Source organism: Euwallacea similis, chromosome 14 (genome assembly GCF_039881205.1).
Source record: "Euwallacea similis isolate ESF13 chromosome 14, ESF131.1, whole genome shotgun sequence".
NCBI classification, from domain to species: Eukaryota; Metazoa; Arthropoda; class Insecta; order Coleoptera; family Curculionidae; genus Euwallacea; species Euwallacea similis.
In genome coordinates this window covers 3,906,751-3,925,371 of record NC_089622.1, presented here as the reverse complement: position 1 = coordinate 3,925,371, position 18,621 = coordinate 3,906,751, and the positions used below count along the sequence as shown (strand labels likewise).

The following is an 18,621-nucleotide window of genomic DNA, read 5'->3' as shown; positions in this document are numbered from 1 at the left end:
AATTATTTTCTTAATGATGAAACTTTTGTTCAGACCCACCACTTGCAATGCCATGGAAGTGGACCCGAATTTAAGGGCATTGACTGTAAAGTATTCACCGATCCTCACCCAATGACTATGGCCCTGTCTGTGTTGGTAACCATTGAGATGTTAAACGCCATGAACAGGTGAGATGCACCTAGAGATTTCGCAACAGAACCTAAATTATGTGTTTTTGGCGATTTTCTTATATTATTTTTATATGACGCATATTATAGTTTGTCTGAAAACCAGTCTTTGATCGCCATGCCTCCATGGTGCAACTTGTGGCTGATTGGTTCCATGGCTCTTTCCTTCACGCTTCACTTTGTCATCCTTTATGTGGATGTGCTTTCCGTAAGTATTGAGTAAATTGTTTGGTGTGAAAGACTTTAATGTTCCTGCGAAGAATGAAAACTGTTGGTTGAGTTAATTCGTTTTTAATGAAGTATGAACAGTCGTCAGAACTGATAGATAATGTGCTCTATAATTCTATTTGCATATTAAGGAGATTTTGTCTTTCTTGAAAATTTAACATTTTATCCCCTGTATAATTTGATACATATTGTCTATCAAATGTACCATCAAATATATTTAGACGGAGAACCTGTGATATAACTGTGGTAAAAGACTAAATAGAAGTAATGGTTAATAGGAGCTTTAAATATTTAAAGCAGGAATTAAGCCTTAAAAAAATTAAGCGAGGAGTAAAGAAAACAAAAAGCTTCACGATTGTAAGAATTTGTATAGAATGCGTAATATCGAGGATTAAAGAGTATTTTACTCTTCAGCCACATGTTCATATCTATCTAATTTTAATTAAATATTTGGATTTTATTGTCCAAATTGTGTGTGGCTTAATTAATGTTTAAGCTTATTTAATAAAACACTAGTTTAGACTTAGTTTACATAATTAGTTTGTGTATATAGTTGTTCCAAAAATTCATTACGTTAAGAATTATGTAATATATCTTTATTAGATGTATAATGTTTTATGATAATTGTTTTAAGTCTAGCAGCTCGGATCTGCTACAAGCAAGAAAACTTATTTCTTTTGAACAAAAAACGTTTGAGTTTACATTTGAAAAATAAATTTTTGTTTAATTGTACAATCTGCGTCTACATAGGTTAAAAACGTATTTCCAGACGAAGTGCTTTTAATTTTAATCTCTAAATCCTCTTTAATAGCATCGGTGAAGAACTCATTGCTAGAAAGTATCTTCTAATTTCAAACCCCTTTCCGTTGCAGAGATCGGAAACACGTTTCCACCTAAAATGCTTTCTATTAAGGAATTCTCTTTAGTTTTACATCAAACAACTTTATACGTTTTTGATGCAATATCTGTATTAGATCGCATTTCTTGTCATAATTTGGTATGAATTTCGCTCTTTGTATTTTTTGCCTCGGTGCTCAATACTATAAAACAATAATGTAGTTGGAGAAAATTGTTGTCTTTATAAAACAGGGGGTAAGATGTCAAAATTTCAAGAACAAGAATTATTTAATATGTGGGCAGGCTTTAGATGTATTAGGATTCGAGATTTACTCTAAATTAGGAGATTTATAATCACAAAGAATAAATTTTAGAATCTGTCAAAGTTCTTAGCGGTCTTAGCCGAAATCAGATAAAATTGAGATTCCAGAAAAAACACCATTCCTTATTAAAACTTTGTAATTTTAGACAATTATCAGATATATTATTTTCTAATAAATGACTTTCGTGTTTCTAGGTGGTATTCCAAGTGTGTCCATTGACAGTGGAGGAGTGGTTAACGGTCATGAAATTTTCCATTCCAGTAATATTACTCGACGAAACGCTGAAATTCGTCGCCAGAAAGATCACAGATGGTGAGAATCCGATTTATACTGTGCATTGGATTGTACTAATGTGGGCTGTGTTCTTTGGCTTGATTTTGTGGGGCCCCATATAAGTGTGACCCCATATAACCCCATAGACTGCCTCCCCAGACGAGGACAGAACTAGTTTAGTGTGTAAACGGGTGCCTAGACGACTATAGTGTCCCGGGACATAAACGGACCAAGTTGACTTTTAAGTGCCTTTTTTTTCCTTGCACCTTTATATTTCAGTTTTTCTTTATTATTATTGTTTCTTTTTGTAATCTTCAATAAATTTATTTCATTTTGTGTTTAGAGCAATTTTTTGAGGGGCTTTTTAACTATTTTCTAACGTTATATTAAGTGAGATTAGCATTCCAATTAAAGACCCCCTTTTTTTGAAAATATATTTTCAAAGATAATTTTTAACACCATTGTTAACAGGCAGCGGCCAAATCAAAATATATGAACCCGTATTACACCCTAAAATCCCCGCTTAACGGTTTGTTTTAACTAATGTTAGTACCTTTAGTAATAAAGCTCATAGAAAATTATTCATTGAATACTTAACTAGCTAGGTAGGATGTAATTATTATTTATACAAAGTTTTCTTAGGAAATGAATAATTTTTTATAATAAATATATACATAGATAGCAGATACCTATTGCGTCGAACGCTTTCTTGTCGGAGTGGCAAATTGGGATTTTTAAAATAAAGTTTCCATTTCACAAGAAATTCGTTCCAATTTACAAAAATTATTCAGACCCGAAACCAGTCCGTGTATAACAGGCAAGTTAGCGTGAGTGTGTAATTATCCTCAGGTGTTGTGATTTTTAGTAAAAAACACGCTATAGTAAGGAAGATTGTGCATGTCTAAAACCATTTTCGATTCAATAAAGGAAGAAAAACAAGACTGAGTTAGTTCTTTGTGTTTCGCTATGTTGTATTAACAGTCGCCTTTATTAGGTCCTCTCCACCGTTTATAAAATAGTTGTTTCTTGTTCAATTGTTTAAACTGTTCAGAATTTACTAGGTGCTTTCCAAACTAAACCTATTATTTATTGATACATAGCTAAAGAATATTCTTAATCATTCCAGATAAAAAATAGTGTTTATAGGGCATTTCCCTCATAAAGTTAGGAAATGTGCGATTTAATGTAAAATTTTTAACTTAATGACTTATAAAATTGTTCAGAGTAGTTCGGGATATTTCGGTATTGTTAGAGGCAATTAAAAGTAAACGTTTTTTAATTAAGGAAATTATCGGACATGTATTTGCATGGAAAACAAGACTAGGTGTTGCACAGCAAGGATGCATAAAACATGTGATACGCGGCAATTACTGCAAGTAGAAATGCACCGTTAACATTTATGTTTACCCCAAGCAAGTATACAAATACGGCGGCGGTATGCTTTTCTTCAATCGTGTTCAATAATCTATGCGTATCTCTTACAGTAGATGAATGTTCAAAAATCGAATGTCGGGAAATTACTTTGCCCTACTTCGGGGTGTAATTGTTTTAACCGAATCATAATGTGCTAAAGAAAGTGTTACCACTGAACATTAGTCGTCATAGTTGCATATTAATATTTTTTTATTACTTTTTATAGATATTTTTCTCTATCTACTTACCCAATACTAATTAATAAACGTTCTTCTGCAGAAATTGCCTTTCTGTAAATAAATTCAATATTCGTTCTATGGAAGGTTCTTCTAGATCAAGAAATAATATTTCCTGTGTGTGTAACCATTGCTGGACTGTCTAGCATACATTTATCGATGATTTATGCAGTGTCTTTTTCCGTCCATGTTTTCGCAAATATTGCCATGCTACAGTGACATCTATTCGAAGACATTTTGTAAACTGCAAGTTCACAAAACTACTGCATTATGAGTGTTCGCCAGTGGAAACTATTGGACACTTATATTACATATTTCATGTCTGATGCATCATTGGTGCGCAACATATTTTGAAATATAAACCATCTTTTCTAAATCTAAATGACGGTTTCGAAATTTAAATCGATAGATTTTGAATTACTCGTACATCTAAAAATGGTACAGTAACCCGAACTAGTCGAAATAGAAGTAACTCAAACAGAAATTCATATAATTGTTTAAGCAAACTTGATTAATCTGTCAGGTCACTGCGAAATTACTGTAAGATTCTTTTAATAAACCCGAACTTAGGTCAATAGAAGTTCTGTCATTTTAAATTTGATAGACTTGAACAGAAAAGTCTATTAATTTTAAAGTAACTCGAACACATAGTTTATGTCATTCTGAAGTAACTCAGTGGGAATTTGGAAAAATTAACAAAATAATAAAGAATGAGTTCAGCAGAAAAATCTACAATAATTTTGGAGTAACTCGAAGTGGCTAAATTGTAATTTTCTCTAAATTTAAATCAACCTGAATAACAACTTTGGAAGAATAAAATCCGAATCGATCTGAATAGAAGAATCCGGTTATTTTAAAATAAAGCAACGGAAAATTGTAATAATTTTAAAGCATGAAACCCAAACAGGCTGGAATAGACATTTTCATTAATTTTGAAGTAACAGCCAAAATTCTTAGATATTTTTGAAGCAACTTGAACTGACTGGTATAAAAAAAGTCCAATAATTTTTAAGTAACCCAAGGGGTAATTTTATAACTTACACTGAATTTGTTCTTAAAAAACTGTTCTATTGGAAGACACTACATCGTGATGCATCTTTACTTTTGCATTGACTAGCAATTCTGCTCAATATTTTTCATTTTCGACCAATAGGTGTGTGTAAAATACCAAAAAAAAAACACCAAGTTTTGTCTAAAATCGCAAGTTATTTGTCGATTTTGTCGGTTTTTATAGAAAGTACTTTAACTAGTAATTGGAAGCGTTCTGTCCTTTTTATGCCACTATTAAAATAAATTAGTCCGGTATTAGTAAGTAAAGAAAATCTCGTCGTAGAATAATTTTTCGAATCAATTTAGACAAATTTATTGAACCTTTTTAAAGTAGGCAAAGTTTCGAGGATTTATACAATTACGTAATTATATGAATATAGATATATGTACCTATAACTTACAATACACTATTATTTTATCAATTGTAACAGTTTTATGAGCCCTTCAAAGTAATTTGATATATTTATTTACCTAAACACCTTTTCCCGAGAATCCTCATTGTTTACCTAAACTGTATAATATTTTAGCCCAATATTCCATGGAATGATTCGGCCTCCTATTTAGCTATTGAATTATCCTATGTAAATAACACTTTAAAGGACGCTGTTATGAGGAAATATAATTTTTTTCGACATGTCCTGTGTGATTTTTCTTTGCTCCTAACGTTTTATTATTGTGTGATGCCTAACAGAAATTAACCTTTTCGCTGCATTTGCACCAGTTTGAATTCCAGCTTCATGTCTCGATGTACATGTAAGTATGCACCTTTTTATATACTCGTAAATGTGTGTTATTTTTATAAATATGTTGAAATTTACTTTAAAAAGTTTTTAATTTTTGCAGTAGCAAAACCGGTACACCGAATGTGAACCCTTAACGACTCACCAAAGGACCTTTCTGAGTCGATGCGTGGAGTGACCCCTCCCAGATCCTAGGAGTCCAAAATCTCCTCTAAAACTCTATTGTTTTCTAATCTATTCTCTTCTTACACTAATTTTCCGACTTCTAACTAACTCTGCAATTTAACAGCATGACTGATTTTCGTAACGTTTATACTTAATCTGCTTTTATTTTTCAGTGGGTGAAGTTGTAATAGATAGATGGTAAACCTCCTTGAAGCTATCTCGACTACGCTTTTTAACTTAATTGACTCAGTTCTATCTAGAAGATTCGACGCTTTCATTCTTTTTAACACTAAAGGTTATTAGTGTTTTTAGACCGTACCGCTATTATTTATTAACGAAATTATTGAGTTGGAACCGCTTAACCTTCCGCAAGACATCTTAGTTTCTAGTGTTGATCCCTAAGAAGTTTTCATCCTTTTTCAAGGACCTGTGATGGTGCGTTAGATTAATTACTAGTAATTGTACATATATTAAGAAAATTATTTGTTATTTTATCGTTATTTGTTTTAAATAGTCGTCGAGGCCAGGACAAACTAGCGACTTTAAACTTCTAGTTCGAGAAGGGGAAGTAGCCCTTTCACACTATACCTGACTGTTTTGCATTTCAACTACTAATGTCCTTATTTATGCGAATGTCCATCGCTACAGAACTAAACATTAAAAAAAGACATTAGCTGTATCTATACTCGCTAATATTTCAACACTTAAGAAGAGGACATTCCGGATAATCATGTTTCGCGATTTCAGCTACGAATGGCTGTCATATTGCATAATATAGAGCTTTGTTGTTAATCTCGTATACATTTTAGTGCATATATTGCAAAACTTGCAGTTTGTGCTGGTCGACAGTTGCACTTGTAACATAAGAAAAAACATCTTGTACAATGTGAACTTACATCGGTTTTGTAAACAGATTATTTATGTAAATAAAGTGGCAGCATTCTGGCTGTCGGATGTTAGTTTGGATTTTACTGAAGAAATAAGTTTGGAGTAGATTTTTAGACTTTAAAATTCCTGTTGGTAGAGGTACAACGCAGTTTTACAAGGAGGAGACCTCAAATGTTATAAAATTAGCAAAAATTCCCATAATTATCTCAGCAACTTTGTAGTGAAATATTTTAAAATATGACTATTTGAAGTTCTGTAGATTTTTTTTGAGAGCCTGAAATTAGGTCGAAAAGTCTTTCTTTAGAGCTATTTTAGAGAAAGCTTTTCTTAGATCCAGTATTGACTCCAAAATTATGAATTACAAGTAAAATTGTTGAGCTTTTTAAACGATCCTCATCCATATCGAAATGTCGTTTCTCAGACAAAGTCCTTTGATGTTTCCAGAAATTTTGTTTGAAGTAAAAATCACTACGCTGTTTCACAAAATTAGTAATTAATGCTTCCATTAAATGTCCTATAGTTTTCCTAATTGAATTCACGGAAAAGGTTTTTGGAAGTTGTGCGAAGAAGGTTTGAGTGTTTTCCTTCATTCAAATTTAACCGTCGTTCGAGTGAGTTTTCTTGTAAGAGAATCCCTTTATTAATTTTGACAGGAAAATATCTGTTCGTTTAATATCTCATTCATTAGAGACTTATAGGGTATCTTACCCCTGATATTTTTTATATTCCTAGTGGAGTTTATAAATAGGATTTTTGGCGTTCTGCAGAGCTTTTTGGTAATTCGGTAATCCAGACATCTGGAGTCAAGAACTTCCTGTTAGGCCATATAAAACTACGGTTAAAATTTTAGAATATTTCAACTGATTAAAGGAATAATAAAATAACATTTTTTAAACTATTATTTCTGTTTTATTCTAAAGTAATTTGCCTAGGTGATTAAAAATAAATGTCGTTTCTTTATTGGCACTTTTTGTCCTTCATAAGTCTACACGTTTCGGGTTTTCGCAACAATAATCAATTATACTTTTATTAAATACGGAATTAATTTGTTTTTGGTTGAAGCAATGTAAAATTAGTCAAAATATCCAATAGAAAATATTTCACACGTTAGTCTAAATTCATATAAATCCTGCCATAGTTACCACATTTAAGACGCCCCTGATTACAAAGAGATCAAATTGAATTTTCTCATTTTAATTTAGAGCATTCGTGAAAGAAAAATGTTCAAAAATCTCATGGGCTTTAATGATTTAAATAATGAGCTTTCATTAGAAATGGATTGGAATAAATTAAGTTTCTGACATCTGAATATGACGAAATCTATTTTTAAGGTCACTTTTGTCGCATTTCTTTTTACTGTAGAGAACTGATAAAGCAGCTGATAGACTATCAGTGTTATCAAATGACTCTTCCTATGGAAAATTGCGCATTCAAAGTTCTCCATGAAGGACAAATAGGAGAGCTAATAATACTTGTTAAATACCTACTTCCACAAATTCTTGCTACGGTTTGAGCCTAAATAAACAAAACTTAAATTAGGCATGCGAAAACAGTTTCAACACAGTCTAGCAACGCATGTTATCCGAGGAAAACTCAATCCCGATTACCTTTTTGTGATAAATAGACATGATTAAAATTAAGATTTTTTTAATTTTTACAATAAACCTCCTGAATTGTGTATTTAGTGACTTGCAATTTAAATACCACACCAACAATGAACTTTTGAAAATTTTGGAAAGCTTCAAAACCACCGTAAAACATCCGATGAGGGCTAGTTTGTACTCGATTGGTCGAACTACAGATGGTAAGTTAATTATGCAGTAAAAAATTTTATGGAAATGGAGTTTTTTGAAAGGTAATGATATGTGGGTGGTGGAAGTAACAGCAACTCCTGAAAGGATGCTTAACGTTCCTAATGTTAAGCTTATAGGGAATATTCATGGCAATGAACCAGTGGGCAGGGAAATGCTCTTGCATTTTATGCATGTATGTGGATGATAAACTATCTTCATCAAATAAGTTTTTTGTCTATAGTATTTGAGAGTCGAGTACCAGAAAGCAAACAAAACAATCTCCCTTTTGCTAAATAGCACCAGAATCCATATTCTACCTTCAATGAATCCTGATGGATTTAGCAGATCGCTGATGGGCGATTGTGATAGTAATCGTGGAAGGTCCAATGGTAAAGGACATGCCGATTTAAACAGAAGTTTTCGTGGTAATTAGTCAGATTTTTTCTTCAAATTAAATTTAAAATTAATTTGCAGATCTATACAACGAATATGGCACAAATAATCAAAAAGAGTCTAATGCAATTATGAAATGGTTGGAAGAAATTCCTTTTGTGCTCTCTGGGGTATTTCATGGAGGGGCTGTTGTGGCCAGTTATCCATATGATAGTCCTAATACAAAGAGTAAGTGCTTGATTATCAGTTATTAAAATAATTCTAATTAGACTGAGTAGGTTTGGGTTCTCAGGGAGAGTCGTCTTTCTTAACCCCAGATGATGATGTTTTCATCCATTTAAGCACAACATACGCTCAGAATCACAGAGAAATGTCCATGGGCAAATATTGTAACGTTTCTGACACGAAGTTTCCAGAAGGAATTACCAATGGGGCTGTGTGGTATTCATTTAGCGGTAAAATCGTTGAATCATTTTTAAACTATTTGATTTTTGAGTGCACTTTAGGTGGTATGCAAGATTACAATTATTTCTATCATGGATGTATGGAGTTGACCCTTGAGATATCTTGCTGCAAATATCCGCATTTTAATGAATTACAAAAGCTTTGGGATGATAACAGAGAAGTGTGATATTAGGTAAATTTGAAATTTGAGAATCAAATTCAATTTTTAGGCTTTGGTGGCATTTTGCACGGAAGCGCACAAGGGGGTTTATGGGCAAATCTTGGATAAAGATACTCAGAAACCGATTGGAAGAGTCGAATTAAAAATATCTGGTAGAAATGTGACTTTTTTTAGTTTCAAGGAAACTGGGGAATTTTGGAGAATTCTCCTTCCTGGAAATTACACCATTGAGGTGAGTTAAAACTTTGCGAGAAGTGCTTTATTGATTATTTGTCTTTTGTAGGCGAAAGCCGAAGGGTATAAGAGAACAAAGAAAGCTTTTAAAATAACCTTAGGGAATCTAAGTATAAAATTGAATATATTTTTGAAGGAAATTCACAGTTCGACTGAAACAACCAGTAATAAGGAACAGGAGCAAATGCTAGGAACCTTCTCAGATAATAGCAACACTTTGTGCCTTAATCCCATTAATAGACGAAGTGCTGATTGTGTCCAGAATTCGCTTACACAAAATAATTTATCCAAGAGCTTGGCAGTAACTATCTACAGTAATTATAATTTCTATTTGCATATTTATTATCTTATTCCAATATGTATTTTTCTTAAATAAATAAGTGTGCATCATATGAAGCAAAATTATGGGCACTTAATCCTCCTCTTACAGCATTATTCATTGCCTTAAAATTAGGGCTTTAGATAATTATTCAAATCATTCTGATGCATTTCGAAAGCATTACGTCCCTCTGGCATGGCTAATAAATCCGCATTCAGAAAAGGCAATTGAAATTATCTTGGCTATCATCCAGTCTTGAAATGTACATAGGCGTTACATAATGGATAATAATCGGCTATAAACCAGCAAGGGAGAAAACAACCGAGATGGTTATTTAATTTTTCTTTCCTAAACTGCTTTCAGAAATAAATTAATGTTTATTGTGGCTTTATTAATGCTTTTGATTTAATGAACGAGTAGGATTCGTCGATTGTTGCAAGTATTTTTGAGAAGCTCATTGCCTAAGTAATATTAACCATTAAATTTTATGACTCCCCCATAAAAATTTCATCGCTCCGCCTCTGCAGCTCCATCTCGAAATCGAAACTGAGTTTGGATAGAGTCCAACATTGCGTAAAGGCAGTAGTTAAATTATTCCTTAACCGTAAAGTAACTTTTTCTGGCGTTCGGCATTCATTAAAGGATATTTACTGTTGTAATGACGACGCATATAGCCGTTTTCGGCTTATTTTATGACATCTATAGTCATTCGCTTTTGTACTCAAAAAGCGTAGGACGAGGAAGAATATTTCGACACTGAGACGATTTTGCGTCTTTTTGTCCTCCAGATTCGCAATATTAATGTCTTAATGGAGCGACTATGTTGGATTTTTCATTTCATTTCAAATAAAGAAGTAGTACTGCTCCTGTCGATTCATAGATCCTCCAAAACTCTTCAATCCACACGTAACTGAATTCAATTTATCTTTTAATCATATCTCAGAAATATTGTCCTATATCTCCTACTTCATTCAATGACCGAACACACTTATTACTTCACCATTAGAAACAATCAATCATTGTGGTCAAATAATACTTTAAAAATGATTTACATATGTAAGCTTTTCTGTTGACCACTCGTATTTCCAGATACCGATCTCGTTTCAAAGTGTTTTATGGTTCTTCTTTGGAGGAACCGTAATCGAGCCAAATTGTCCACTGTTGACAAATGGTGGCAGTGTATCATTAAAAATTTTGATTTAAAATTAAATTCGTTAAAGGCGTGGTCCTTCTTAATTGATCGGACAGGGAGGTCCTTTAACCACAATTGAAAATTCAAGGTAGTTAGCCTTGGACACCAATGATTAATGAAGAGGATTTGAACTGAGGATATGATTAAACTGAAAATACACAAACACATTCTTAAGTTCAGACTAACCCTGTTGAAATCATTCAATAGGTTAACGGGAGAAGAAAGAACCTATAAGGTAAATTATAATATGTATATGTTACAGTCAAAACTTCTTTTCGGTCAAAACTACTTTTGACTGAAAAATATAGTCAAAGGTGCTTTTCACCGCAGTTTTATCAAAAGTAGTTTTAACTGAAAAATACCAGTTTTAACTGAAAAATACCAATTAAAACTACTTCTTTGACTAGCTTTGTTAGACAAATATCAATTAAAAGTTGTTTTGATTAAGCGTGTTGGTCAAAACCTCTAAAAAACTGATGAGGTAAATGAATATTACGTCCAAAAAAACATATGCTTGGGCTTGTGATTTTTAATAATAGTTTTACTTAACTGATAATAATAATTGTTTATTTTTAAATATCAACTAAATGTGTCAACTCTTTGAATCGCACACAGGTTCATCTAACGGCAGAAATCATAACCTAAATCTATTCCTAACCTCGCATATGTCATAACGGTTATATAACTAACCTGAACTAACCTGAATTAACAAATTATTATGTAATTGCAAGTGCTATAGTAGCCTAGGCTGTAATAATATATAATTTCTTGTTTGCCTCTTTTCACAATTTAAGAAGTAATAGTTAATTTAAATATTGTTCATGTTATTTTTTTTTATTTTGTAATGATAAACGTTTTCGCAAATATTAAAATTTTTTTACTAAATCCTTCCGATGAACAGTAATTTTGACTAAAAAAGAAGTTTTAACTGTAACATATATAAAGTATTCCTATGTGGTTTATTTTAATAGCCAATATTTGCTTTAGATATATATGAATAGGATTTTAATGCTCCGAAATTATATTAATATAAAATGAACATTTGGTAACTTTTTACAAATGATTTGTTTCAATAGAGAGGTAAACCAATTCCGGTTCGTTAGAAATAGTAAGAAATATGTGCAACCCGGTTAGGACCATTTGCACATATTTCTTGCAATCCGAAATTGCTTTTCCACCATATTGGAACGAAGTTCCATATTTCTCCCTATGGGAGCATTATTTCTGCGAAGTATGGCATTATGAGGAAGAGTAACATATCTCTTTCAAATGAGGCCCTGCGGCATCTCGTATCCTAGGCAGAACGGAAATTTGATAATTGGCCGATAATTGAGAAAACACATGTGAATTTCTACTCACACCTTGATTTAGAACAAGGGGGAATTACAGCAAAACCCTACTTTGCGTTTGATTCGAATTATAATGCCGGAAAAAATAATACCTGGATGATGAAGACATTATTCAGATAAGTACCACTTTTTTGTTCACGCCGTATACAAAATACACCACTTTCCGAAAAGCCCTTGTAACTCTTTTCTAGATCCTCAATCAAGAATCTAGCAAAAACGTCTCGAGATACTAAGTAAAGAAACAAGTTGATACTAGTAGAAGTAAACACGTTATTCCCAGAATGAATGTGGTATTAAACTTTCTGTTCTTACAGAGTTTTAAACGTATATTTAGGTAAACGGTTTAGTTAAAGGATTGAGTTGTTCAGGCAAAGGTTCTTGATTCATCATGTTTTTTTTACAAAAAACTGAGGACATGAGCACCATTATTTTGATACCCATTAGATTCATTATAGAAATGAATATTTTTATGCATTTTTTGAATTTCAATTTAACGTATAAATGTTTTTGTAATTTTCGCAAATACGTAAAGCAACAATTTTGGTATTTCAAACAGGTGAGGAGAAAAGGAAATGTTGCTACCTCCTTTATTTCGTAACTCAACTAATAAATGAAATCAGTAACCATAATGGTTACTCTAGAGGGTAATTTAAATTTGCTGTTTAACATTGGAATCTCAAAAACTGAAAGAGATAGGAAGTCGGTAGTATAGGAACAAACTTGCGTATTTTAATGCTCAATAGAACTACATTTGAGAATTTAGAAAATTTCGACTGTGTAATGGTTTCGAAATGGTTTTCATTTTTCCCCCCAACTTAATTTTTTAGGCTTTTCTTTTCTAGGATCCATTAAATTTTTATGTGGCGTCTATATGATGTTTCGGGCTTTTCTCTATTGTCTAGTCTGTTTCTCTGTCTATCCAGTATTTACGAATATGAGATTCGCAGATGCTTAAGTAGATTCCCAGTCTCGCGATTTTGAAAAGGTATTTATTTAAATGAAAATTTCTTGAATTGCTTTCAAGTCTAAGGGCCCTTAACTGAGGTATTCACAACCAACTTTTTTCAGCTCGTAATGAGTTACCAAGCTCAGTTTCTCCACTTCCAAACCTCATCATAAATTTCCCATCTAGCTCCTCACCTATTTCAAGAAATCTTCATTCATAAGTTAAAAACGAACTTTTTGCTGCTGTGTAATTTACAACCCGGTTTGCGATGGCCGCAGCTTTATTGCCAATCATTCAAGTTCCATTCATTCGAAGAGTGTTCCTAAAAAGGACACACACGCTTCCAACTTGAACTGGACATTGCCTCGGAATTGCTATAATCGATATCGATATGTGTCGTTCGTTAAGCTTAATTGCGGGTACTGCTTACCACTGAAAGTGTGCAGGAATGTCCCTTGGTACGTGGAGCCAGGAAACGAGAAGTACTGGAATTTTTTGATAAAAGGCGACGATCGTCGTGTTAGTTCCTTATTAAGAGCTGGCGCCAGATTGTTTTTAATTTTCAACCACTGCATTGTCTGAGATTTTCCTGGAAGTTATGTGAAAATTTCTTCGCACAAAAAACTGTATTTTATATTAACTTAAAGGTAAGCTGATGCCCTTGATATTAAAATCGTATGCCCGTAAAAGGAGCGCAAACCAGAGATGTGTGACGTTATTATTATTAATTCTTATTATGCTGATCTTTATAGCAAAGTGATTCCGAGAATTGTTACTAATACCTACTACGACTACCAATATAGAGATGTTTTCGTTTCAGCACAGCATGGTGCCATTTTCGAGATATAAATACGAGCATTGGGTTGACACTAATTTGGAGCTACCGCTGCTTTTTTAGGGGTTTTTAATGATTTTTACAAATTCAAATTAAAATAAATTTTTCTAATACCGGGACCTGAAACCGGCTAATTAAGCATTTATATGCGGAAAACGGAGAGAAACTGTGAGCAAACTAATTGCTTCGATCATGTATAACCTTTGTCCGTGAGGCAAATATTCGATTATATAAAATATATGAACAATTAAATTTAATATTTATTCTCTCTTTGTGAAAGTATTCGAACCATTATGTGAGGATTTATTGCCTAAATGTTTAGGGAATGTTTAAAAGATGCCAAGCGACGTTCCAGGCATGGACACGCGTCTAGGTATAATGATAAGTGGTGGCAGAAATGTTAATGGTGTCTTATAAGTGCGAAAAGGGAATAGTGCACTTTGTGTGAAATTGTTATAAAAAAAGTTTTAATTTTATTCCTGATTATATCTAAGAAAAGATGCGACAATAAATTCCGTGCACTTTTTCACATAGCCACATTTCCTTATCGTCATTGTGGCTTTATCACAATTCTATTTTGTAGTTTTGTTTATACCGGGTGCATTTTCAAAACTTGCCACCCCCAAGATCTTTAGAAGTCCAAACTAAAATTAAAAATGCAGTTTTCAAACTCTCGTCGCACTTCTTCAAATATCTGTTGTGGAATGTTACAAACCTCTACAATTCTTCGATGTGATATTTGAAGATCTTGTACAGGCATCACACAAATCACGCTTTTAAGGTATTCGCAAAAAAAGAAGTCGAGTGATGTAAGGTCGGGGGATTTAGCTGGCTACCTTTTCTGCTAATTCATCTATCAGGAGAATTATCATCAAAACCTTCTCGATCCGGTAAAACATAACGTGGACTGGTATAATCGTGCTGGAAATGTAATAAATACCTATCTAACTTTAGGTGTCCATTACTATTCGCTCTTTTTTTGGTAATTTCACGAAATTACCCATTTTTTCAACTAAATTTGGATAAAAAAAACGAAATTTTGGCACGGTTGTTTAGAGAATTTCAAGAACTTTTGAATAATGTGTCACTTGACTAATGTTTTATACTTAAAAGATCGAAGGGGTTGTAACTCCTGCAATAATGCGAATCAGGGGTTAGAACTTTTTTTATTCGTCGTCTTTCCTCTCCATTTTAAGGTCCACGTGTCTAAGCATTTTTAACTTTAGTTTGGACTTCTAGAAATCTGGGGGGTGGCAAGTTTTTAAAAATACACTTGGTATATTACACGGGTTTCGGAATCTCTGTAGAATGCTTCCTTATCTTAGTCACACGGTAGAACTAGTCGAAATGAAGATTCTATTGGTTCTTGTGGTTAATTAATTGCAAATTGTTTGTAAACAGGCACAATAGAGTCTCGTAAACGTGAAATAATTAAAGATAGCCGTGTTCATGTTTACGAATAATTCATGTTAGGGAATGAAGATAGTTTTTAGACATATAATTTATTAAAATATCAGGAAAGAGAAAAAAAAAAAGAACCCTCTAGTTTTTTACGAAAAAGTCTAATAAACTTGTCTATCGATAAATTTGCTGCAGTGAAAGTATACTGACCTTTTCTCGCATTTTTTGTAGGCATTGAATGTTATCATATTCCAGGTTATTTTGTTCAGCTCATGCCAGAGCCTCATGAATATACCTATTGCTTCTTTATGAGTCACTTTATTTAGAATTTGGCAATCATCTTCTGCTGCTATGCTTTGATCATCATTACTATTGTCTGAAAGTTCTTCTTCTTCACTGCAGTTGTCCTTATTCCACTGTTCTATGTCATCAAGTTGATAGTTTTGGTTTTAATCAATTTCAGTTAGTAAATTAATATTGGTTGCCAAAATCTTATTGACACTTAAAATATCCCTAAGCTCATCATCAGGATTCTTGTCAACAAAATCTATAAAAATGTTTTTCCAGCACTTCTTGTTTATTGCTGAATCTAATTTATTCCAAGTTCTATTTAAGTTCGAAATGACATCCCTTAAATTGTATTCCTTCAACAGTACATTTAGGTCCTTGCTTTAGTTGGCTATCACCATTGCCAGTAAACTAGATCGATAGTGTAATTTAGTAAGTCTTATTACGTTCTGGTTCATCGGCTGAATCAAAGCTGTGACATTAGGGAAAATAAACGTTGCAGCAATAAGACTGTCACCCGATATTAGTTCATTTTCTGGAGGATGATTAGGGGCATTATCCAAAAGCAGTAGAGCTTTACCGGGAAGACCTATTTCAATGAGAAATTTTCTTACTTAAAAATGATTGCTTTAACATTTTGCTTTTCATATGTTCGCATACCAACTTACCTCAGGAACAAAAGACTCATGAAACCATTCTTTAAAGATGTATGTCATCTACGCAGACTTGGAATGTTTATAATGAAGCGGGAAATAAAAATTTTAAAACACCTTGGTTTCTTAGATTTTCCTATGATCAAGAGTTTTAATTTGTGTAGTCTTGTGGCATTAGTGCAGGCTAAGAAAGTTATCCTTTCCTTTGCAGTTCTCCTTCCTGGAGCAGTTTTTTCGTTGCTGGAGACTTAAGTTTTTCCTGACAGAAGTTTCCAGTAAAGACCGGTTTCGTCTGCATTGTATAACTGATTTTTATTTAAAACATACTCCTTTAGTTTACTAGCAAGTTTTTGTAAAAATGGAGAAACCAATTCAGGTCAGGAAGATACTAGGGTTATTCAATAGAAATCCATCTTTGGTCAAATTAGCCTTGGAAAAAAATTGAATCACCCAGTTGACAGTTTGTAACATCAATAATATTTGTAACTGTCATACAAATCAGTCTGTTTTATTTATATTTAATAGTCATTTTAAATATTGCAACTTTGAAATGGCATTTGTTATAAAAAGTCCGTCCAAGTTTGATCAACGTGCGGTCATTCAATTTTTGTATGCTGAAGGTTTGCAACCAACACAAATTCATTTTTGATTACATACAGTTTATGAAGAAGCACTTTTTGCCTATCCAACTGTAAAGGAATGGTGCCGAAAATTTAGAGATGGTAAAGAAGGAACAAAAGATGCGCTGCGACCAGATGCAGTGTGTACTGCATCAACAGACACCAATATAGCGCGTGTGAACGATTTGATTAGAGAAAATCGCCGAATTTCAATCAAAGCGATATCACAAAATATTGATGTGAGTGTAGGATCGGTCCGTAGCATCGTACAGAAACTGGGTTGCAGAAAAATTTGTGCGCAACGGGTTCCTCGTCTTTTGTCTGGGAATAAAAAATATTTGCGAATAAGTTTGTCTCTGCAACACCTTACGGAGTACAACGAAAGTGGTAATAACTTTCTTTTATCAATAGTTGCTGGTGACGAAACTTAGTGCCATTATTTCGAACCATCCAGTAAGTTGTTATCGATGCAATGGAAACATTCAAAATCACCACCACCAAAAAAGTTTAAGGCACAACCTTCCGCAGGTAAGGTGATGCTAACGTTTTTTTTTTTTTTGACAACAAAGGGCTATTGCTGATAGAATTTAAAGAACACAGAGTGAATATTAATGCAAATTTATACAACGAAACTCTGAATAAGCTTGGTCAAGCAATAAGACGAAAACGTCCAGGAAAGCTTTCCAATGGTGTCATTTTGCTTTACGACAACGCGCGCCTCATGTCTCAAATGTAGCGAAAGAAAATTTGCGAAGAAAAAAATGGAGGGTTCTAGAACATCCACCCTACGCTCCAGATTTATCGCCTTGCGATTTCCATATCTTTGGCCCACTAAAAAAGGCATGGAGAGGTAAACGCTTTGAATCGGATGTTAAAATACAAAACGCCGTCAAGGAATTCTTCAACCAGCAGCCAAAAGAAGTTTACGAGCAAGGTATAAATCGGTTGGTGAAGCAGTAGGATGTGTGCCTTAATTGTAGAGGTAATTATTTGTAAATTTATTTCCGAATATATTTTTTATAGACAAAAGATAGGTAGGTTTCGATTGAACAACCCTAGTAATTTTTTGCCACATATCGAAAAAAATCGTAAGACAAATCTTTTCTTATTACAAATTTATGTAACCATCCTGAACTAGCGTTGAACGCAGAATTATTTTCTTTTAATTTTTCATGAAAAAATGTAGCTTTTTCCTTCAAAATCACGCCACTTATTGGAACACTTTTCCCCTTTGTTTTAAAAACCATTTGTACAATGCTGTTTCCATTTTAGAAAATTCCGTACTTCTAAGGAATTTACACTTTCCTGAACCAGAAAACGTATTACCGACAGTTGATTTTATTTTTCTTTCTTATTTTTTAAAGAACGCACAGTGGATTTTACAATTCCATACTTTTTCGCCCAAAATATCACTTGAAATCCTTTCTCTAAATCAGATATCAGCTCTGCCTTTTATTTTAAACTAAGATAATTTGGTTTTTTTGCCATGGCGTATTTAGTAAAGTATTTTGAAAGGGCGCTTGTACGTATCTATTAGAGTTTTAACTAAGATTAACCTGTCAGGTATGCACTGAGGAAATTAAAGCCATTAGAAGAGCTAGAATTTTCGCGAAGTTCACATATTAGAGGACAAAGTTTATTTCGTTCACGTTT

The 18,621-nt window shown here is 33.1% G+C and overlaps 3 protein-coding genes and 1 pseudogene across 7 annotated transcripts in view; 3 read left to right on the top strand and 1 right to left on the bottom strand.

Moving 5' to 3' along the window:
* Window positions 1-6,391, top strand: part of SERCA (ATPase sarcoplasmic/endoplasmic reticulum Ca2+ transporting SERCA) — a 31,249-nt gene extending 24,858 nt beyond the window's left edge. For 2 of the 4 annotated variants that reach the window (XM_066397264.1, XM_066397265.1), the window contains exons 11-13: window positions 34-167; window positions 258-375; window positions 1,750-2,875. In XM_066397264.1, coding sequence (XP_066253361.1) covers window positions 34-167; window positions 258-375; window positions 1,750-1,950 — 453 coding nt within the window. In that variant the 3' untranslated portion in view covers window positions 1,951-2,875. The other 2 variants (XM_066397266.1, XM_066397267.1) reach the window with 2 other exon arrangements.
* A 1,526-nt stretch (window positions 6,392-7,917) lies between these two features.
* On the top strand, window positions 7,918-10,075 carry LOC136413607 (carboxypeptidase D-like). Of its 2 annotated transcripts, none has more exons than XM_066397286.1 (8): window positions 7,918-8,124; window positions 8,251-8,306; window positions 8,355-8,538; window positions 8,588-8,734; window positions 8,785-8,961; window positions 9,013-9,131; window positions 9,181-9,363; window positions 9,415-10,075. In XM_066397286.1, the coding sequence occupies exons 1-8, from the start codon at window positions 7,947-7,949 to the stop codon at window positions 9,739-9,741; spliced, it is 1,371 nt and encodes a 456-aa protein (XP_066253383.1). In that variant the 5' UTR covers window positions 7,918-7,946; the 3' UTR covers window positions 9,742-10,075. The 2 variants fall into 2 exon arrangements, with proteins under 2 accessions (XP_066253383.1, XP_066253381.1); XM_066397284.1 differs by having other exon boundaries at window positions 8,176-8,306.
* Window positions 10,076-15,568: 5,493 nt separating this feature from the next.
* Window positions 15,569-16,411, bottom strand: LOC136413647 (tigger transposable element-derived protein 2-like; annotated as a pseudogene).
* Window positions 16,412-16,898: 487 nt separating this feature from the next.
* On the top strand, window positions 16,899-17,399 carry LOC136413646 (protein GVQW3-like). Its single transcript, XM_066397322.1, has 2 exons — window positions 16,899-16,938; window positions 17,008-17,399. The coding sequence occupies exons 1-2, from the start codon at window positions 16,899-16,901 to the stop codon at window positions 17,397-17,399; spliced, it is 432 nt and encodes a 143-aa protein (XP_066253419.1).
* The last annotated feature ends 1,222 nt before the right edge of the window (window positions 17,400-18,621 follow it).